Genomic DNA, 23,557 nt, shown 5'->3' with positions numbered 1-23,557 from the left:
ACAAAAGCCAGCATCAGCATCAGTATCAGCATCAGCAGCATCCAAAAGAGAGCTACAAAAGTAAATCCAAATTTTTAATGTATGCACAAGAAGAGAATGCAATGCGCTTATTATATCATGTACTTATGTGTACTTTGCACATAGTCGAGTCACTTCTGCTGACTCTGAGGCCTCTGAGGCTAAAGAGCTGTTTTCCTATCCTACTCACTGTTCACTGACGACGTTGCTGCTGTTTCTGGTATAGGTATTTCTGTTGCTTTTGCTGCATTTCCCCGAATTCAAGCTTCCCTCCTGATGCCTGGGTTCTTACTTGCCTGCTGCCTAGTGCTGGTGCCCTATTAAAACTCTATCACAGCATTAGTTGTACATCTGACGAGTTTTATATGTTTTGTACATTTTAGAGTTCTTTCTTTTTTTTTTTTTGTTTTTGTTTTCTTTTTTATTATTCCTCTGCTTTCGTTGCATATTTTTATTTTTGTTCTTTATTTTTTTCTTATTTTTATCTTTCTTTTCGAGGAGAAGAAGTAAGTATAAAATCCCGATTCCCGACCCCAACCGAACAGAAAAACCTAATCTTTACAGCAAAGCCGCATAGTACGAGATACGCCGCGAGTATATTTTTATTTTTCTCTTTCAGCTGCTGCTGCTGCTGCACAGGCATCACATACGACTTTTATAGAGAGTGTACGATGAGGCTATGGATGGATCCAATTCATTTCCATCGTCTATTCTGCCTTTCTCTATAAATTAATAAACCTTGGCAATGAAATCTCATTCTGGATTTGAGCTTGAGACCTTTCTCATCGGGGTATAGAGTGGCGTCGTCGTTGTCGTCGGAGTCTTGGCAGAATATTTTTTATATAAAATTAAAAAATTATTCCTTGTATTAAAAACTTAATAAGTTAAGTCGGTTAATTAACGTTTACGAACTTTAAAACCCTTGGATTATTTTTTACATGACTTTGTGGTGCTGAATTGTGTTTAAACAACAATTATATTTTTGTTAAAATAAAAAAATTAATAATCCGAAAAAAATATATTCAGTTTCAGTGTAACAGAGTGAACGGATTAAAATATTCTACAAGTATATTGTAAAATGTTACAATTTTAATTTAATTTTGAATAAATTAATTTTTTTGAATAAGTGTTTTAGTAACATTAACATTAGGAAAGTAATTTTGTACCTAAAATATTACTTTTCGGTCTCAAAATGCGTAGTTTATATTGCTTAGCGGTGCTGCTCTGGTTGTCAACGAAGCATGTTCCTTTGTTTGCAGGTAATTTTTTTTTTTAGTTTTAAAAATAAACAATAATGTTAAATAACTATAAATATGTTTAATAATACACATGAGTTTTTTTTTTTTTAATGTTTCGTTAGTTTTATTTTAACTTGAATAGATAGATCTTTAGGATTTATGGTATCGGAAGTGAAGTTTTCCTTGTAGAAAAAACGAAGATCTGTAGCAAAAAAATTATCTATTAGCATTCATTCCGAAGTTGAACCCTAATGTGATTGAGATATAAATTAAAAAAAAAAAAAGTTTACTTTTGAAAATTTAAATATTTGCAGATAGTGAAAAGATTTTGAAAAATTCATTACTTTTCAAAAATATTCCAAATCGTTTAAAATCTTTTCACTATCTGCAGCCATTTAAGTTTTAAAACCTCTTTTTTTTAAGGATGTGAAATCTGTTCAAGTTTTAGTGTTTCTTATTTTGAATAATGTTTATAGTGTATAAAAAAATAATTTTAGAAAAAATATTATAATACAATCAAAGCTGATTACGAAATACGAATTCAAGTTATATTAAAATTTTTTTACTAGAGCTAATTTCCACACACTTCTTTAAAGCTTTTTATAAAGGTTTTATGCAAAGTGTTTTATTAATCTATTTTTTAGTTTTTGGGAAGTGTGGTAATGTAATTTTCTTGAGTTCTAAACAAAAGTATACAACCATTAAATTTTGAATTAAACATACCAGATCACTGGCTGGCATCTAATTTAATGGTCAAAGCTTTAAGAAACCTAAAAAGCATCTCAAATTTATAAAATAATTTTTATTAGAAGTACATATATTTAGAAATGACAATATGGCTTACGACTGCCTTAAAAATAATTAGTTTTCCTCATCCTCTTTAGTAAAGAAGTAAGAATTTAGATTGAAACTTTGCATAACAAAAAGTATTTCAAAAATTAATCCACATAATTTGAATTTGAGTAATTAGTTAATACAAATGTGCCAAAAAGTAAATAAAAGAATTGTTATCCTAACATCTAAAACTATGCTTATTGGCGTAAAGGCCTTAGCTGAACAATAGAAATAGAAACGAACTGATATATCTTTCATATAAATGGTACCAGAATAATTCTGTAGGTACCTACTCAAAAACTCATTCGGGGAACGCATTCATATTGTATTTTTAATAGTGCTTCGATACAATTTGTTTAAAAAATCCTACATATGTAAGTCATAAAAATATGGACAAAACCATTATATGTACATTCGATACGTTGGTATGTATCGAATAAAAAAAAACACGATTCGTAGGTCTGTAATTAGTTTTGCAAGACTGGGACGAACTTCAATTTATCACCAAGTCCGAACGGCTAAGGTGAGATGCACACATGCTCATGACAAAGATACTCAGAGTATCATACCCTTGTGTAGGCTTCGTCAGTTTCTGTGATTTGAACTTAAAATCTTTGAGGTCATAATCCAGACCAAGGTTGGTATCATAAAAAATTCATGAACTATTTGTTATAACCCTATCTTAACCCTTCCATTCTTGCACTATAACTACCTACTGATTTAATTTTTTATAACATGTATTATAACTTTATACAACTCACCAAAACAGGATTTACATTAATCAAAATCAAGTTTCCTCAGATCTTCGATATCTAACTTACTTTTACTAACTTTGCTCTGCAACGAATTCAATACCAACCTCAACTGCATAAAACAATTGCGTTTTTTTGAGTCATAGATATAAATTAAATATTCCACTCACGACTAGGAATGTCAAGAGTTCCATAACCTTATAGACCGAATGTAAAAATACTGTACGTGAACTTGTAAAGATCTGATTTAAAGATGTCCGGGAACGTGCGAAATTCGTTTTTCTTTTTTTACTTTCACGTAGGTAAGTGTTTGCATACATTTTGATTTTTTTCTTTTAATGATTTTTCAATTCAAATGAAGAATTAGTTGGTTAGTTTTATATACGATATGTTGTTTAGTTGATTGGGTTTACTTGTAACAAATTTTATTTCTGTTTTGTTTTATTTTTTGAAAGTATTATATATAGGTATTTCGTGCTGTTTCAATAGATGTTTGTATTAAATATGTGATAAGGTTAATTTGAAATTGCTCATGACTTAACTTAAAGTTAAATTTTAGTTTTTATATAATAGATATATTAGAACTGATCAATGCAATTTCGTTTGTAAGCAAAGTCATTTAAAAAAAAGATATTTCTTCTGAATTTTCGATAAATACATATAAAGCTTAAAAAAGTCAGATAGATTCTAATGGGTTGTGCATTACAACTACCGATCTGACAACCAGAGTAAGTCTGCATTTGATTATAAGTAATGGCTGTTTGTTTTTTGGTTTGTAAATTTTCTTGCAGTTTTAAACGATCATAAGAACAGTTTGTTGCTTTAATTATATCCACAATTATTATTTTTATTATTGCAAATTTAATCATTTTCATTAATTATTCTATGCGGGTAAACAAAAGCACAGTTTTTCCATCCTACAAAAAAAAAGACAGACGCGACCGTGCATTTGGTGATGCCCGCACATTTCCCTTTATTAATTATTATTTTGATTTGAGGTAATGTGCCTATAACAGTGATTATAAAACTCACTTATATGTCGCATATAAATGGTTGTGTGTTCTCTCTGTCTGTGATGCAATACAAAACATTATAGGAATGCGAGCCTCTTTGGAGAATAGCGTATACAAAACAGGGTGTATAACAGCTTTCTCGGGTACTTTTTTAAGTCTAACTATAATAGGCATGAACTTGCAAGTGCTTATTTTTATAGTTTTATGGGACTGGCTATAATGCGCATATGCGTGGTTTGCTCTACTTTTAAGCATACGCCGCCATGTGCTCTGGACCGTATAGCTCATGCCTATATTGTTGAGCCTTTACTCGTCAGAATTTAAACAAATAGGAACAAAAAACAAGGTAAAAAGTAACAATGCTTTTACGAGTAAGTAGGTTAGGTTAGGTAGAAATGGCTGTCAGGAAAACGACTGACACACTTAGACCACATATTGGTCCGTTGTGATACCATAACTTTGCAAGGAAATTCCTCACTAATTAAACCAGTTGGAGCTTTTAATGAAGCGGTGAAGGTTGAAGATGTCAGTATTAATTAGTTCACTAGTATCTTCTAAGAAATATTTTTCCAAGTATTTTTTTACGTCTACTGGAAAGGGTAGAACATGAGCAGAGAAGATGTTGGATTGTTTCTTCTTCTTCCTCATCAAGGCAACTTTCACAGAAGTCGTTAGAGACTACGCCAAGTCTTATGGCGTGTCTACCTATGAGACAGTGTCCTGTTAAGACACCTATTACGAGTAAGTAGCTCCCGATAATTTATAGGCTTTCGATTACACCTTTACTTAGGAAATCCAAAGCTTATACTTTAGTTTTCGATACAAGCAATCTGACGTTATTCTCAAGTAAATGCTTGAGTATGTCCTCAGTCATCCTATGAATATGAATATCTCTGTGTCCAAAAGTCTCCCAAAATGTTCACTTCAATGATGACTCGTAACGTCGCAGAACTCTTAAACAGAAGACATTCAAGACGCTTCCAAAGAAACTTCATTTGTCAAACTATTATAAGTAGTTTAGAAGTTAGGATCGAACTGAAAGCCATTTTAAAACCACTGCACCCTGTAAAATTTGACGCAAAAACAAAAAAAAAACTACATATAACATACGTTGGGTATGTTTCATCTTATGTGTGGATAATTCTCCATCAACATTTTGGAATCTAATTGCTACTCATTCAGTGTACCTACAGACAAATGCCTTCACATCCAGAAATGTATTCTTTTATGTGTTTGCAAACACGACTGACGACGATTGAACATCAGGGTAAACAAAAATGCCTCGCCAGAGAGCACCGCCATCCATAGCCACCGCTCCGATTGACGGATGGAAGAGCTATTATTCATCAGCGCAGGTATAGCGTATAGCGAATGGCGTATATAGATAATTTGAATAGGGAACTAATTAAAACTGACCTAAATAAATTAATACAATTTGTTTTTTTTTTTTCGTTTTTCTGATTCAATTTTGTTTGGGGAGTGTGTCACCTGCCTTTAAATTCAATCTTCTCACGTTCCATTTTTGGTTTTATGACTATCAATCACTTGAGCTCTTTATCAGTTTTTAGAACTTCATCGCAACTGAAGTGCATAATTGCTTTATGTGGCAATGAACTTGCGAGCTCTCTGAGACTTCAAAAAAAAAAAAAATAGATGTGATGGATTCAGCATCTACCAACCTAATGTACCTAAATACATCCATCTGGTAGTTTTTTTTTTTTAACCTTTATTAGAGAGAAAAATTCCATCCGTGGAGATCGTTCAGAGCTTGCAGCATCTACACTACACACAACATCTCCCGATGGTTAATTGTTATATGTTGGGTTTTAAAATTTTTGTGTAAGGTATTAGTATAACTTGGCGGCCTTATACAGTGTTCTCTAGGCGTTTGCCTTTTAATACATGATTGTGTAGACTTTTTGTTTTATTCCCTTTTTGCTGAGGTTTTTTAGGCAAGTCTATAGATGTACATATAAATATCTATGGTTCATATGTACATGATGAACTTTCTTTTATGGTTCCTACTTATGCCAACAATACAGGAAGGCAAAGGAGGAAATGCAGAGGCACTATGTTCTCTATGCGAACGAGCTATTGTATTGTGTTGTTGTTGTTTGTGTGTTTTGGATATGTTTAGTTGAATTTCCGTTGTAATTAAAATGTTGAACTATTATGCAAAATGGAATGTTTAGAATAATAGGATTTCCAAAGTAAAAAGGAGAGCACTGAATTTGTAGACTTTTGTTTTATATATGTAGTACCTAAAGGAAAAAGGTGATGCTTTTGTGTATTTCGTGTTTGCCTTTTTTTGATGTGAATGTTCCTTAATAAACTTTTTATAGAAGAATAAGTTCCTTTTTTTCAGAGTTAAGTGAAGAGTATTAGACCTTTGTAAAGATGGAGGCATTTTATTTTTTAAATTCATTGTACCTGTAGCTTCACTAAATTTTGCATCAGTAACCTAACTTTACTTGCATACTACTTTCCAATGTGCAAACGATTCTATAAGAATGTATAGGATTCATTGTTCTAGTGTTTTAGTTTTCTTTTTCTGTTGTTAAACATTAACGTCATGTTTTGGCATTAAATTTTTGAGACGACATGAAAAATGAAAAAAAAGGAACTTGATTTTAATTGGGATAGGAACATGTATATGTTAATGTAGGAATGCATATTACATTGGAAGACGAAGGCAAACAAAAATGGAACTTGACACATCTATTCAACAAAAATCTTTTTTACGAGTAGTTTGTACAAAAGAAACATGTGGAATTAGTTGAAACCGAATCCGCTGGGCGATTTTTAAATATAAGTTTCAAGCTTTTTAAACTTATCGAAAAAGATTTTAAAATCCAAAATACCTATCCCAATTCCATAATGTTTTTAAAGTCATAAATGCAAAAAAGTACGTATACGCCCGAGTGTCTTTTAGATGTTCTTTAATACAAAAAAATAATTTAATAAAATTCAGACGATCTAAATACTCTTTATTTGAGAAACATAATAAACTAATAGATTTGACTAATAAGATAATTGGTTCCAAGTCTGAACACTGCGTTGCACAGATTTTATCAAAACACGAAGGAAAATCGCATCTATTCAAATTTTTTGGCCAAAAACCATGCGGAAATCCACATAATTTAGTACAGATTTTATTTGTTTGAAGCGTGTCTTTCTTCTCCGCGTATTGTGCCCTCCCATTTCTCGGATAGAAAAAGTATTTTATGCATAAGACCCTTTTGCAAATAAGTTGCATCGATAAAAATTTTTCCATAACAGTTTAAAGCTTCATAAACGTATAGAAAACTTATTTTAAAATTAAAAATAAACACCATTTTTCCACTGTTCAAACGTAATAAGAACTTTAAATGTAATACGAAAACGTTAAAAAAAAGTGCGTATACGCCCGAGTGATTTTGAAAGATTTATGGGATACACAAAACAATTTAATTCAATTCTGAATTTTTAAATTTTTTAAAAACTGGTTAACGTTTTATAATCTGCTATGGTATCTCAAAACCATTGCTTTAGTTATTTAAGAAAAAAATTTCAAGTTCTGGTTATATTTTTTTGTAAATGCAGATTTATAAAATATATGAAAGATCTGTGTGAAAAAACTGTTGGAATGAGAAATGACACACATACAAAATCGAAATATTATTACATTCAAAATGGAAAAATACCTTTTAGAGGCGTTTGCTGAATGCAAACTTAAGCATTTATATTCAACATAAATCCTTATGTGACAGTTTGCGCAGAGGAAAAAGGGTAGAGTAAGAGTCTATGTTCAACTTAAATTATTTAAGTTTCGTTTGAGCAAATGGCCCAATAACTTAGGTATACGAAACTTAAATTTTTTCTCATCGAAATTTTGTGTATGATTTATGAACCTTAATTCTCATGTTCAATGTACCATTCTCAATAAAAACACTTCATCATTATTATGCTATAAGTATTAAAATGGCCATTAACCATCATGAACTTTTTTTTATCATTTTCTATATTTTTTTGTACTAAAATTAAAAACTGCATTTAATCTTTTCGTCGTCATTATATTTTAATCCAATTATATGACATATCACATGTTACTTCTAAACACATATGTTAACATTAATTTGTTCACATTCCATGACTTAATTGATACACATACGAGTAAATGTATTTTTTCTTCTTTTTTTTCAAATTTTAGACTCGCGAATAAAAATCATCACGGCTACAGATAGTCTTAAAGAAACCAGACTAAATAATAATTTGTATTCAGAACATTTGAATATCTCAACAAATAGCGAAAGCATCTCAAAAACTTCTTCATCATCAGATGATATGCCAACAACAAACACAAACACAGGAAACAGATTAGCGATGGTGCAGCAGCAGCAGCAGCGACAAAACCGTGCATCGTCCACCAACTGCCCACGATCTTGTCCGCCAACTGCCATTATTCAAGCAGAACCCGTTTGTGGCTCAGACGGTCTGATCTACGCCAACCTCTGCGAAATGAAAAAGAAAACATGCTCTAGAAATGGAGCCAATGGAGTCTTGAAGGTAAGTTCTCAATAGATCTAAGGATATTTCTAATAGATAAGATAAAAAATATACGAATACAATTTAGAGAACAAAGAACTCTATCTTTCACTATAATAGTTTTTATTGTATGAGGTTTGGGGAAAGTACAGATACAGACCATAATAGTTTTATTGCCACTGACCTTTGTTTGAAATTAATTTCAAAAGAATTTTAAATTCACACACAAAAGTGACCAGGAACTTGTAAACTTTTCAATGCATAGTATCTTACCATCCTCTTCCGCATATCTACCTTAATAGTCGAATAAACATGGTTCAGTAGCGAGAATGACCCAAATAATTTTACAACTTTTCTCACATTGGGAACACAGAGAAGAGAGTATATCTCAACTCGAACTCAACCCAGAACCAAGAAGCTATAAAAGACAATGTTAAGACCTCCAATGTGATAAGTCACAAAAACAAGATTGCTGGCATTCACAGAGAGTGCACCTTCAATAATAATATGACAGCTCTTGGATTGCGGTTTTTACATCTGATCGAACATGTGTGAAGGAAAAGTCGTCAAACCTCATAGTTTTAGTTACTACGAAGACTCACGAATCACGATACGATACCAACATGGCTAATTGAAAGGTGGTGTGCGGTTGTGGTTTCCCTTTCTGACCGGGCAAGCTTTTTGTAAGATTTCACCGCTAGCTGTGGTCTTTTAAAGATGCTGCGCATAAATAAGAAGAGAAGTGTAGCTAAAGGCAACAACTGATGCCAAAGTCGATGCTACCGCATTGCTTCGCAAGTATTTTATATGCAGCAGCAGCAGCATGCCATGCATGCCTACAGCGCGATACATGTTATTATATGTTCCTCTCCTCTGGCACACTAACACATATTTTTGATCAAATGCATTATGAACCTGATTTAGAGATAAAATTATTTAATGTGACTCTTGTTTAGCTATAGGTACTTGTTTTAGTACATCCATTTGGGTCATTTAACTATGTTAATTTTTTTTTTAATTTGATTTGTTGTTTTTTTTTTTTTTGCAGGAGGTCAAGGATGGCTGTGAACGGGCAAAAGGCTCTGATTGCAAACATAGATGCCCCTCGGAAAAGGACCCCATATGTGGCACAGATGGAAGAACGTATCTTAATAGGTGATCATCATAATTATATGTATCTTATTATTAAACTAAAACGCAATTACTTTTCCGGTTAATATTCCCGACTGCTGATACAGAACTTTATAAATGCTTATGTAAAGGAGCAATATCGATAGTTGGGTTCCCGTGAAGTTCAGTCGTTCCTTATGGATTTATTAAAGTATTGGAATCGTCCTGAATTCCGGACGAATCCATTTGAAAATGAAATAGTTTCAGAAAATCCCATCACGTACACAAAAGTGTGCCTCATTCATGAGATTAACGCTTAGATTATACGGTCAACGAAATCGGTTAACGCATTGACTCTCTGACGTCACATAAAACATTGTCTGGCTTCATCTCTGACGTCAAAAAATCATTGAATTAAATAATTTCAATTTCGTTTCAGCAAATGACTCTTCAACAAACTGTCCTATTTTGCTATCCGACTAAAGTAAATATCTCAAATTAAAGGGCCAAAATTAATTTAAACAAGAACATAGTTTTTTTTTCAAAATGTCATAAGCTTTGCAAAATATTCTCTACTAGAGCTGTAGCAAATCGTATGTATTCGTTACTAAAATGCGAGTATTTGCTTCAGTAAAGAGTAACGAAACGTTACTTTCTTAAAAGTATCGTTACTCGTATGTTTCGTTAGTGGGTACTGAAGTAACGAGACATACGAGATACGAAACATAATATGTACCTACGAGTAACGACCCCATTCAATACTAAATCATCCGATACATGAGATACGAAACGAAGTGATACACTCAATTTGTCGCATTTAGCATCTTGTATCGATATCGTTCCTTAGTCGGAATACTAACTCCAAATATTTATCTGGAGTTCACTTGTATCTCAATAAAAACAGTAGTGCCAAGGTATCGTTGTGTTATCGATAATAATTTATACAGAAATATCAAAAGAGATGTTTTGGTATATTCTCAATGTGGCCGAAATATACCCACTAGGGTGGAGTGAAAAAAAAAGTTGTCTTATTTTTTGTTCTACATAGCCAGGATGGGTGCCATTTGGAACTTAAATAACGGCAAAAAAGTTTCAGATCGATCAAAGAAGTTTTAGAGGGTTCACAAGTCACTTGAAAAAAATGAAAACACCATAAAAGTTAATTTATGGAGTTTTTTGAGTTTTTCTGTTTTACTCAATTTTTTTGATTCGAAAAACATGTACATCATTATTTATTGTTCAATTTTCATTAAAAAATTGCGATTTTATTGACTTAAGGCCCTTACTGCAAGAATCCATGGGCGGCGAGCACTCCCAACCCCCATGATCCAGCCACGTAAAAACAAAAAATAAAGAAATTTCTTAGACAAAAATAGTTTTGGTTTTTTGTTAATTTCTCGAAAATGACAAGATGTTTTTGGATGCGGTTTTCTGTTTTTCTTTAAAAACAAATAACAGCATCGAATTTTAAAAACTTAAGTAGTACTTATGTATATACATAAAATTTTGAAAAAAATTAGTTTGAAATTTTTTATTTTCAAAATTTTGATTTCGAAAATTAATTTTTCAAAAACTGTGCCAGAAAAAGGCCATATTAAACATTTTTGTAAAAGATGAGGTCTTAGGCTTTACAAAAAGGTATAGCACGTTATTGTAAGTATAACCGTTGATTTTTAATTTTTTTTTGTTTCAAATTAAATAATTTCTTTTTTAAATTGCCCCTCCCCGCTAAACGAAGGGGAATAGACCCTCCTCCCATACGATTTTTTTCTTGTCTCGACCGAACCTAAACGCTCTAACTGTTTGGCACATTACTCCATCTCTTTTGAAAATTGCTCCCAGTACATTACTTCCAACAAGCATGTAAATTTTCAAGGGCGTTGTGAACCCTCAAGATATTTTTTGATCTGGCTGAGATTTGGTATGCTCTTTTTAGATGACTAATGGCACCCGTCCCTGGTATGTAGAAGAAGAAAAAAAAAAAAAAAAAAAAAGTGCAGTTTCACTCCGCCCTAATACCCACGCTGCAACCCAATGTGTTTATGACCTTTTTGTTAATGGTCTTGAAATGTAGCTTAAGAATATACAAAAGATTTTTGGTTTTTCAAAAAATTTGTTTATTTTCAGTACAAAATTTTCAACTAAAAAAAAGCAGAGAAAACGAGGTTTGAAAATTACTCTCAATAGAAAAAAAGAAAAAAATGAAAAATCGTTTGACATGGTTGTATTAAAGTGTTAATATTTCGAGATCTTCGCGATGTACTTTTGAAATAATTTGAATTGTGATAAGATTTATTGATTCATTCAATAATAAAACAAAAAAAAAAAAAAACAAAAAATTACCAAAGTATTGTCGAAAAATTAGGAAAAAAATCAAAAAAGTTTCCACGTTTGATTAAAAAAAATCGAAAAAAAATCAGTATAGCTACCTTCAAAATCTTATAACATGAAAATGTTTACACCCTTATACCTACCAACGTACGAAAAATACTTAAAATATAAAACATACGAAACGTATCAAATACATGAAATATACGAAACATGCGAAAGTAACGAAACATACGAAATACCCGAAAAATGCGAAACATACGAAAGTAACGAGTAACGATGTTATTGATGCGGGTACTTTGTATATTAAATCTATAGTTCTATCATGAAGTGAAATTTTTTAGTTTGTTTGCTACCTGAATGGTCGCGAGGGCGCTTAGATCGAATTCAATAATGGGAGTAAGGAGATGAGATATACTTTTCTGTTTGAAATTTGACATATTTTTTAGTTCGTTCGTTAGTACTATAGACTTTATATACAAAGTGCGGGTACTAGTATTAAAAGTAACGTATACATGCGGGTACTCCTTTTGTCGTTACTTTTACAGCCCTATATCTCCACCTAAGTTCTGCGTGTCAACCTCATATATTCTGAAGAAAAGTTCTTATTTTTAAGACTTCAGTTCAATACTCTTAACATCGAGATAAAAATCAGCTAATTCAATTTTCGCTTCCATTCAAATAAATAAATTAGCAATTTCTTAGAAATTCTTCAATGAGAAATCACAAAAATCAATGGTTCAAACTTCAAATGACCTAAATTCATTCAAATTTTATTATGTTTAATCTGCCGATGCTTATCAACTTTTTTTCATTTCATTTTAATCCAAAATTTTTTATCTGATTTCAAAATGCTAAAAACTTTAAATAAAAGTATTTCTAAAGTTTGGGTGAGCCTTCCAAAGTTGCTCTTCATTTATTATCTAGAAATAAACTTGGATCTTATTTAAGAGTTTTAAAGTAAAATTATTAGATACGATCACTTAGTTTTTTTCTTTGTTTTTATTTTTCTGCAATTAAAAAGTGTAATATTTATTATGATCTTCCATAAATAAGAAGTACCTATCACAAATAAAACACCTTATTCTTAAACTTAAACTTCTCATAAGTAAACAATTATTATCTAGGTCAGTTTTTATATAGATTTTACTTTTGTTGAAATTTGAAAACAATGGCTTAGTGTTTCAGTAAATTTTATTTTTATCAAGATAAGTTTGAATAGATGAAAGTGGTTCTGATGAATTTATTTAATGGTTTACCAAAAAAAAAAAACTTATTAAATAAAATATAGACTAAAAGAGTAGTATCAAAACTACCACCCAAAGGATGAAATTATTATGCTATGATTTATTATTAATAATAGTCCTTTGTTATGGGGGTGGAAAATGTATAAGTTTAGAAAAACATTTTCTCTACGAACGAATACTTTTTTATCTTTAACAATAATTTGTTGAGTTAAGTTCTAAGTAACCACAAAAATACAGCTATTATTATGGACCATACTCAAGCTGCATTCGTGTTATTTTTAAGTTTAAATTGAAACAGTCACTGCGGCGTATGCGTAACCTTTTTTGTGTTGGAAATTTTATTTAAATAAAAATGATCGTATAATGATAAAACAAAAAGTCTGACCAAAATTGCCTTTAAAAGCTGATTCCAGTATTTCTGTTATTCGAAAAGCTTAAATCATTAGAGCAGTTGAGAAGCTTAAAAAACTAAAACCGTTATTTTGTATAGGAGATAATTGTTTTAAATAAGCTTTTAAAAACAAAAAAATTATCAATCTTGGATACCACTCAAAACACAATTATTGCCCAGTGAAGCAAATAAATACAAAAAATTAATAAGTTCGTGATCTCAAAGAGTAGTTTAATATTTCTGAAACCTCGTTAAAGAAAAAAAAAAAAACACACACACAAAATAGTCTTTCCCGCCCATGTTTATGTCTAGGCTTTAAAAGAAATAGAGTTATTATCATTCACTACCAAAAAAAAAAGAGTAAACAAAAAAATAAAATTACCAATTAAAACATTTTATGATGCTCGTTTAATCCGTTTCGTTAGCGCTAAGTATTTTATAATAGTCCAACAAATCATTATTATATTTCTTCTAAAATCTAAGTTAATTACTTTCACTTCTCTTTCAAAGAACAACAGTTAATATGAAATTTTTTTTTTGTATGTCATGTCCATAACGCCTCTATTTTTCTTTTATAACTTACCTACTCCGTAACTTGAGGCAGTTAACATTTTAACAATAATCGTAAAGCTAACTAGCGCGTGAGCTCAAGTGATCTCTCTTAAAAGATTTTTCTTTTTTTATTATTTCATTGTGTTCTGATTTAGTCATTGTTGTATATTCTGGATTCTTGTTTTGTTTTGTTTTCTTTCTTTAATAATAATTAATAGCCATCAAGACTCAAGAGTCTTTCCCTTACAGTCATACTTAAATAATTTAAATGTTGTGGTCGAGGAAGTTAATTGCTTTGTAGAGTAGCTTTCAACTGGTTAAAGCCTTATAGCGATAGTAATTATAATATATATTTTTTTTTTTCATTCTTTTGAGGGTATTTAAAAGATACATAGTTCATTTTACAACTAGATCTTGTATATTTAAAAATTAGAAACGAAACAACTCAAACTATTTATCACAACTTGATCGTTACCGATTTATAATAATTTATCTTCATATATTTCTCAGATGTATGTTGAGAGTTCAAGCATGTCGAGTGGGTATAGCTGCAGTATCTATTGCACACGTTGGCCCATGCAGCAACACCAGTGCAATTCGTGAATCTTGTCCAGTCGACTGCAAGAGCGCACCAAAAGATGGCCCAGTTTGTGCCTCTGACGGAAATGTATACAATTCCACTTGCGAAATGAAGCTGCACACCTGCGGCCAAGGTGTGGTAAAAACGTCTCGCAAACACTGCCAATCAACTAGAATGTGCCGTGAATCGTGTTGGCGTGTAGCCAGACCAACCTGCGGCTCCGATGGTCGTCTATATGCTAGCCCTTGTAAAATGCGGTCAACGAACTGTGGCAAACACATATTCGAAGTGCCACTTTCATTTTGCATGTCACAGCAGGAAAGAAATGGCAATCAAATAGATAATTGTCCAACTGAATGTCCAAAAACTGAATCACCCTCGCAATATGTATGCGGAAGTGATGGAAGTATATATTCGTCACTTTGTGAACTTAAGATGCTTAACTGTGGGTGAGTTGGTTGGTTTTTAGACTTGCAGGGCAATTTATTTTTGATTTTTTTTTTTTAATATTAGACCCCAAAGGAAATCAATTCAGAAGATAAGCATGGATAAGTGTAAGAACCGTTTGAATAGATGTAAGCAGCTGCCACCATGCAAGGACTTTAATAATTTGTATGGATCGATTTTTTCTTCAAAGCAAAATGATAAGCTTTGCGGTACTGATGCAAAGACCTACAATAATGAGTGCGAATTGGCACATGCGACTTGCTTGTAAGTTTATATTCCTTTTGCAATAAACCAAGAGATTACTTAATATCCATTTCCATTATAGACGTGGTGTTCAACTGGCTCACATTGGCCAATGTACTGATTTAAAAACACCTCCTAAAGACTGCGGGGAGCGATGCACTTACGAAGACGTTGAAAGTGGACCAATTTGCGGTTCAGATGGCAATACATTCCCTTCGATGTGTGAATTCAAACGAAGAACCTGTCATTTACGAGTCGTACCGGTCTCCCTGAAGAATTGTCCCCTAACCGAACATTGCGATTCAGACTGTGATTCGCAACCACCGAATTTCGTTTGTGGATCTGACAATAAATTCTACAAATCAGAATGCCATATGCGTAAGGAGAACTGTGGAAAACATGTGTTTGTTGTGCCAATCAAGCGTTGTCTGTCATCGTTCCAATTCAAAGGATGTGCCAAAATATGTCCAAAAGAGTTTGAACCTGTGTGTGGCACCGATGGCATGACCTATTCCAATGAATGTTTTCTTAGTATAGAAAACTGCCGACAAACAGATGCTCCGGTGAAAATTAAACATTTTGGTGCTTGTGGAAGACCAGAAGCTCCTTCCACCAATTACCTTTATTAAAAAAAAATTAATTTATGTTGTTAATAAAATTAAAAATAATAAAAAAAATAAAATAAATTAGTGTAAATAAAATATATAGTTATTTCTCTCGACTGGAAAACAAATTCAAATATCTGTGGTTCGTTTTTGTTTTATTTTTTTTTTATATATATTTAACGACGATTATTATTATATTGTATTTGTGAAATATACAAAATAATATTTACTTATAAATTAAACGATGAGTATATTATAATATACACACACAAAAAAAAAAACATAACGCTAACTATATTATATAGAATATTATATATATTAAAATTGAATTTCTATTTATTATTATTATGTGTTTCATATCAATATTATTATATAAGCATAAATTTATGACCAAATAAAAATAAATTTTAACAAAAATGGTATTGGAATCGTTTTAATTTTGTTTTTTTTTTTTTTTGTAAAAATAATATACGGCAGTGATTTTTTTAAGCAGAGTCATCGAATAATTTACTTAGCATTGCATTAACTTCGTGGGGTCTGTATTTGATGTATTTCTCTGGATTTTTACTAAATTGCACCGAAACATACCTGAAACAAAAATAGTTTTAAAATTATATAATAAATATTTTAAATATATAACTTAAAAAAATTAGATGTTTTAAATAAAATGTGTATAAAAAACTTTGGACACTTCTAATAAATTTCACACTTCAATAATTCTTTAAAATTCCAACACGTTAAAAGAAAAAAAAATGATTTGCTTCTGACCGGAAGAGTTTGGAGATGAATGGACGAAATTATGTGGTGGGTCACTATGGCGTATGCGTAACACTTTTTTTTATAGAAAAACTACGTTAGTTTATATAATGTTTCTTAAGATTATTTTTAGTGTCTAAACAATATAATAAAAAAAACTAATTATATGCAAAAATAATAATGTATAGACGGAAAAGATGATAATTTTTAAAAACGTAAGCTGCGTCGGATCTAATTTTTTTTGTAAATATTACTTCTGGATTTAATATGAGTTTTTTTTAAACTTTTAGAACTAGAACTGTTATTATTGTTTTTTTTTTTTTAAGTTTATGCACAAATGTTATTTTTATTAATAAGACAGTCATTTAAAAAACAAAATTGTTATCCTCATAAAAATCAAATGAATCTAAAAAAAAAAAAATTAAAATAGAAGGTAGTTTTTTCGGGGGTGAGACAAAAATTGTTTGTGGAATCAAATCTATGACACATGTTTTTGAGTTACTTTTCGATAAATCTAATGACTTCAATATCAAGACTTTTTCCGCGGCATTTTATATAATTATATTTCAAAAGAATGTATACTTACATTTCATAAAACTTATTGTATTTGGGCAAAATATGTTCAGCATTATCGCGTTTAATTCCTTCTCTCAATATAACATCTGGTATAGAAATTCCTCTTTGTATTTTACATGCCTCTTCAAAGTCTTTATTAAATGTCTAAATCAAATCAATTATAATAAATTAATGCTCCATTTTATATAAATATTTAAACTTACAGAAAATCTTTCCTTTAAAATGGCCCTATCTTTATCTTTAATTTTTCCATGAACTGGTTTTGGTAATTCATCCATCGATGAAATACTTCCCAGCATTTTTGACCAAGTTTTTTGATATGAAAATTTCAGTTCACGAATCATATCGTTATAACTGCGTTCACATTCTTGTTCAGCCAATGTTACTAAATCAATTAGATTTGATCTTTGCAAGGATTTAAGAATATAATGAATATTGTTTAGGCGAAATAGATGTTTGGTTGCTTGATCACTGTACTGCTCACATTTGCTCATTATTGTAAGATTTAGTTCAGCTAATGCTTTTTCTAAAAATAAAATAGAAAAGTGATAAAAAGTGAGGATAAAATACTTAAGTTTGCTGACTTTACTTATATAAATGGCAAGAAGTGCCTTGTTCTTGTCTTCTGGCATCAAAGACTTTTTCATCAAAATAGTATCGAGTTGAGTTGAATAAAGCACATCATGCTGCAGTATTTCTCCAATAACATCGAAATGTTCAAAAAGATGCTCAACAAACCAAATTGTATTCGATGTCAGTTCATGAACAGTAGCATCTTTAGGAACTGTTGAGTAGCCAAGTGTGCTTGAGCTCATTCCCACTAAATTAGTACCAGATTCGCCTTTTACAACCTCTAGGAAGTGCTCAAGTGCTTTGGAACCCTAAATAAAAAAACAATTTATCAACACCATAGACATATGGGTATCAGATTTTTTGTATTACGGTTTGTTGAAGACGATTTAGAACTTTAGTTAGCTGTTCCTTTTGATGAGGATCACAAGTCCTTTCGATATCTGGTTGAAGTAAAATAACACGTTTCAGAGCTGAGAATATTCCCAAAGCAGATGTCCATTCCTTTCGGGAAATACAACGAAGAATTCTGCCTGTGATAGCCTGTGAAAGAGAAATATTTATGTAATACTGTTTTTTTTTTTTAATTTAATTTTACCTCAGCATCTTTTACAACCAATTCAATGGAATTTTGAGCTAATCTAGAAAAGACTTCAGTGTGTTTTGATGATGGAATTATATCATTCATTAGATTTCTCTCCCACACGAGTAAACGTTGCAAACCTAAGAGAAGGACAATATACTTGTCTAACTCTTGGTCTCCATCTAAATAGTCTTCAGATGAAAGATGATCAGAATGTGATACAGTTTTCTTAATGGAAAATCCAGTTGATTGTTCGATTGTTTGAGTAGCACGGAGATAAAGTTTGTTTGCCTTCTTTTCAAAACTTAAGAAGAAATAAATTAAAATAAGCTCGAAGGTTACGAATAAAATAACTTACATTTGTTGCAAACGAGCTGATGTTGTTTTTTTAGGTTCAACGCGACTGCTGTGACGAGCACGCTTAAGAAAAGACAAATAAAAAAATTTAAAATAGGTATTTAAACCCAAAAAATAAAATTGATGGTTTTGATTGAATAATAATTTTTTTAAGATAAAAAATATGGATTGTGTATAAATTAGTTTCAATCAGCCTAGTGTAAACACAATATAATATACCACTTCGATGTGTTCAGATTATATTCCTATAAGAAACGATTAATCCGGAATTTATTTATTGATGTAATTAAAATCTGACCACAAGCCAAAACAATATGTTAAACGAATTCTTTGAACTATATAATAAAACAAATTTCGGGTCTAAACGTGGAACTAGATCAACGTATTTCCAACCGAATTCATCACACCAAACTGCCAATCATCTGCTATTTTCGAGAATAATCCATTTAAAAACAGACAATAATGATTAATATATCAGTCATCCCGAACAACAAGAACTTAGAGCGGTTATGTAAAATCTTATATTGCATAAAGTCGATGTTGTTGAAGTTTCACGAAAAACTAATTTAACGTAGCCAAATTATTCCTAGTAAAGACGGTAAAGTAGAAGACGCGTACTCGCCTTTATTTTATTTTATTTTATTTTATTTTATTTTATTTTAACCTTCACCTATTTATTTAAAATTCAACAGTTTTATGAAAGGAAATTAATTGATATCTAATTCATTTCCATACCCATTATTTTCTGTGACTTAAATCTGCTTGTTTTTTTTTTTATTGGGGTGTAAGATGCACTGCGACCTAAAAGATCTATTGTGCCCTTCTTTTAGCTAGCTAGTTGAGTTAGTTTCTCATTTATAGCTCATCCTCTAACCTAATTCTTTTCAGGAAATTGAGTAATTGGGGTATTTTCATACAGTGTAATTTGTTCTCTTCAATCTGATAGCAACCCAGGGACCGTTTTTGTAACTTTATCACAAGCGATAAACTTTTTTTATGGCTATTCATTTTTTTCCACAAATAAAGCAAAATTTTTTCAAATTAAGAATTTGTGAACTAAGAAATTAAGTCAATTTTAAAGTTCAAGTGACCTCAACTCCAAAGCGTTTCGCCCAGGTACGACAGTGGACTGCTCATCAGTTAGATCTATCGTACCCTTACTAAGACGCCTTATTTTGGTCGATGTTTACCCTGGTAAGGGTACGGAAGATCTAACTGATGATCGCTCCACATAAAATTAAAATAATTTTTATTATTTTAATTAATTTTTCTTCGTTATAAGAAATTAAGATTTTGAACGAAATTTCTTTTATTTTGATGAGATAAAATGGATTTTAAAGTCATTGAAAGTTTTTGTCGCCAGTGATAAAGATTACAGAACAGAGGTCCAGGTGTTTGAATCTTTGGTGTATTAGTCATTAGTGCATTGCAACTACCCATAATTTGGTGTTTCTTCTTGTTAATTACAGTTGCACTTTTAGCCCCAAAATGTTTAGGTGCCTTCTTAACTTACAATGGCCCGTGAGGAGACCAGGTATTAACCTGAGTTTGATCCTACTTAGACTGATACAGGATTTGAAACGTTCTCGGGTGTAGTTCCCGAGAAGCATTTCTGCTCTCCTGGTCTAATCGTTTTGTTCTTTTTTGAACTTGCTCCCCTTTTTGGCTAAAGAGTCTGCCTCCTCGTTCCCTTAAACACAAGCAACGTGCTCAGTTACCCAGTACCGAGTTTTATTTCTGCAAATTCTACAATGGCATTTACTTCACCTTGAAAGATACTTGGGGATTGACCCATTGGTCCGGAGAGTATGTTACTTAGCCCAAAGACGCCTGCACCTGTACCTTTTGCTGTTCTCGACCCGTCTGGTTGGCTTAGCTTTAATTATGTTTTTGGTGTCGATGTTACTATTAGTTATGATATGAATTTTACAGTGTCATTTGACCACGCTAGATCAACAATGGGAAGTTAGTGCTTGTGAATGTCTTAATTCGTTTACTATTGTCTTACTATATAAACAGATGGAAGCGGTACCTAAAGTCGGTTTAGGTTTTTTAATAATCTTTTTTTTTTTTCCAAAAACTTACCAAAGGTTCATTACCCCAACTACCACTCTTCTGATGGTCTTTCAAATTCTGCAAAGATCTATAAATAATTTCACTTCTCTCAGATGCATAAATAACAGTGAATTCTCTGCGACAATTCTGATCCAACCAAAGTGATATAGTTGTCAATTCATCTCGAGTACTTTGTGAAAGTTGTTTCAGCGAAATATAATCTTCATTCGATGAGTCATCTTCGATGTAAATTAAATCAAGCAAATCCACCGGCTTTAGAACATAACTATGCTTCTTCAAAAGCATTCGATAGTGATTGCTAAGACTTTCGCAACCAGTGTTGAATAAACTACTAACATTTTCCAATTCAACACTTTGCGAGTTGTTGTTTTTGAAATAGTCAATTGCGGAGCGTAGTTTATCGAGTGCTTCAAGAAACACACCGATATTGCCTTCAATTGGGCCTTGATGGATGAGATTACAAACCAATTGGGACACTTCGTAGTGAGATAGGACAATGTCAAGGCATTGAAGTGTTGCATCTAGATCTAAGAATTGAATTTGCTAGCTAGAAATGAGTTAGTAAGAAATTTCAAATAAACTTACTTTGTTGACGTTTTTGAAGATGCTCAGTTGTGTTATAGACAGGAAGAACTGTTTGTTCTAGTTTTCCTAATCTTTGTTCAAATGTTGTTAGAATGCTGGACATTGAAGCAGTCAGTTCATTGTATTTTTTAACTCGTTCTTTTAGTAAGGATAGATTTGCAGTTTCCTTTGAAATGTATTTGGGATAAGCAAAAATAGTAAAGACAATGTTTTAGGATTACCTTTTCAAGTTTATCCCCAAATTGTAGGGAATTTTCAAAATTATTCATTTTTCTGAGTTGAAAACACCTCCTCTAGAGAAAACAAAAATAATTTTCTGTAAAAAAAAAACAAGAAATGACAAATTGAAAAATGACAGCTGACTTATCAATTTAATGGGCGTGTTCATTTTACTGTAGTATATCCATATTTTGTGTTCAACTTCTTTTTTTGATTTCCATTTGATATGGAGTGATTTATTGCTTCTTTTCAATTATTTGCATTTTTGGTACGCAGAAATTTTAGCTCCCATACAAAATTCTCTCCAATTTTCATCCAAAAATTTTTAGCCGGAAGGTATGTAATTCCCACAGTACACATAATAGGGTAATATATTCCGAACGTTGTCAAAATTTGTTTGTCAAAAATGGGCACCAATCTATCAGGTCGGCCTTTGATTCCAAAGTCTCCAAAGTCAACAGCGAACATGGTTAACAAAACAATACCATCGGGTATTATAGCAAAGTAAAAATAATAGGGGTATTCACGATCTGGTGCAACAGGCGTAGTAAAAGTGTAAAATTTTATTTTTTTACAATAGATCGTGAACGCACCTCTTCTTATCTATAGTAAATATTGAATGGAATCCATGATATGATTTGTATCAGCTTCACTCTTTTTTTTTACGGAGTTGTCTTTCCACCAATGCTTCTTCTTTTTTTTATAATTTCATTCTTTGTTGTTTTCGGGTTAATTTATTTTCACAAATTGCATCAAAAGAAACAAAATAAAAAAGAATAAGAATAAAAAAGATAAACTGTTCATCATGGGCGACAAGCGACGGCGGGCTGCCATCTGTCAAAAAAATTTTACACCATTGTATTTTTATTTTGCAATAGGGTTAGGGTATAGCAAAAGTACAAGACCATTGTAAAATTTCAATCCATATATTTTGTTGTTGTAGTGTTGTAAGATTTTACACTTTTGCACTTTTGCAATGATACTCGACCAGTTGCATCGGATCGTGAATACCCCTAATAAAAATACAAATAAAAAAAATTCAAGAAAAAACATCAGAAAATTTAAATTCTTGTTGTTAAAAAATTTGTCTTGGAAATTGTTGCTTTTGACTTGGCCAAATTAAACTTCAAAAACTTATTACTACATTTTGTAAAATGGCGACTTTAATTATCATACCTTCTGTTCTTTTACCATGGCAAAGTGCTACTAGTAGCTTACTAGTGATTTTCAATGGGACGCACTTTCATTCAACGAATTCAATACAAAACGTATCTACTCGAGAAGAAGAGCATGAATAGATGATATGCTAACTACCCCCCTATTCTGCCAAACCTCACAAGTCACAAAAACCTCACAAGGTGATCATAACTCGATTTTGTGAGGATTTATTTCTCAAAAACTTCTTACTAGCAAAAATCCAACTTGTGAGTTTTGACCTGCTTTAGAGCAGATCACAAATTCGAAAGTTTTTGTGACGCAAAAACCTCACAAAATCAAATTCAGTTCACCTTTTGAGGTTCTCATAACTTGTGAGGCTTGCCAGAATAAGGCTGTTAGATTAACCAAAACATCTACTATTAAGTAGCCTACCACCTTCAATGGAACAGGGATAACATACTCGAATTCACTTCAATTTTCCTAATCTAGTGTGGCCAGAGCATAAACAAAAAATACCAAGACTGGAAACTGAGCGGTCTAATGACGTTTGCCTACAAGCTGCGAGGTGTGGTGAATGTCGTCAATCTATAGTTGAGTTCGTGTTGGATGTGCGGTGAATGTCGTGAATCTATAAATGTGTGCGTGTTAACGTCATTTACCAACGTGGTGGCTTTCACATATATTCACAGACAACACTGAACACAAAAGGGTTTTGGGGGGGAAGACGTAGGAAATTTTCCAGTCTTGGTATTTTTTGTTTATGGGCCAGAGCACAACAAATCAGAAACACCCTGC

At 31.7% G+C, this 23,557-nt stretch overlaps 2 protein-coding genes across 2 annotated transcripts; one reads left to right on the top strand and one right to left on the bottom strand.

Annotated features, from left to right (window-relative positions):
- The first annotated feature begins 473 nt into the window (after positions 1-473).
- Positions 474-16,022, top strand: LOC129910542 (serine protease inhibitor dipetalogastin). Its single transcript, XM_055987967.1, has 6 exons — positions 474-1,277; positions 8,045-8,400; positions 9,428-9,534; positions 14,518-15,036; positions 15,101-15,298; positions 15,360-16,022. Exons 1-6 carry the CDS (start codon positions 1,211-1,213, stop codon positions 15,904-15,906), a joined length of 1,794 nt encoding a protein of 597 aa, XP_055843942.1. The 5' UTR covers positions 474-1,210; the 3' UTR covers positions 15,907-16,022.
- Positions 16,023-16,299: 277 nt separating this feature from the next.
- Positions 16,300-21,713, bottom strand: LOC129910540 (exocyst complex component 7). The gene is made up of 10 exons (XM_055987966.1): positions 21,607-21,713; positions 21,386-21,551; positions 20,810-21,327; positions 18,726-18,787; positions 18,383-18,671; positions 18,157-18,327; positions 17,804-18,095; positions 17,418-17,740; positions 17,225-17,358; positions 16,300-16,470 (listed from the first exon to the last, which is right to left on the bottom strand). Exons 1-10 carry the CDS (start codon positions 21,652-21,654, stop codon positions 16,368-16,370), a joined length of 2,106 nt encoding a protein of 701 aa, XP_055843941.1. The 5' UTR covers positions 21,655-21,713; the 3' UTR covers positions 16,300-16,367.
- Between the last annotated feature and the right edge of the window lie 1,844 nt (positions 21,714-23,557).

Source organism: Episyrphus balteatus, chromosome 2 (assembly GCF_945859705.1).
Source record: "Episyrphus balteatus chromosome 2, idEpiBalt1.1, whole genome shotgun sequence".
Lineage (NCBI taxonomy): Eukaryota > Metazoa > Arthropoda > Insecta > Diptera > Syrphidae > Episyrphus > Episyrphus balteatus.
This window is presented reverse-complemented; position numbering and strand designations above follow the sequence as displayed.

Bases quoted from the DNA above. Each gene is read 5' to 3' on its own strand.
- LOC129910542 (XM_055987967.1), top strand. From the start codon at position 1,211: ATGCGTAGTTTATATTGCTTAGCGGTGCTGCTCTGGTTGTCAACGAAG. The intron at 8,401-9,427 runs GTAAGTTCTCAA...TTTTTTTTGCAG, and splicing joins GAGCCAATGGAGTCTTGAAG to GAGGTCAAGGATGGCTGTGA. The intron at 9,535-14,517 runs GTGATCATCATA...TATATTTCTCAG, and splicing joins GGAAGAACGTATCTTAATAG to ATGTATGTTGAGAGTTCAAG.
- LOC129910540 (XM_055987966.1), bottom strand. From the start codon at position 21,654: ATGAATAATTTTGAAAATTCCCTACAATTTGGGGATAAACTTGAAAAG. The intron at 21,328-21,385 runs GTAAGTTTATTT...TTCAATTCTTAG, and splicing joins TCTTCAAAAACGTCAACAAA to ATCTAGATGCAACACTTCAA. The intron at 18,672-18,725 runs GTAAGTTATTTT...TTTCTTCTTAAG, and splicing joins TCAGCTCGTTTGCAACAAAT to TTTTGAAAAGAAGGCAAACA.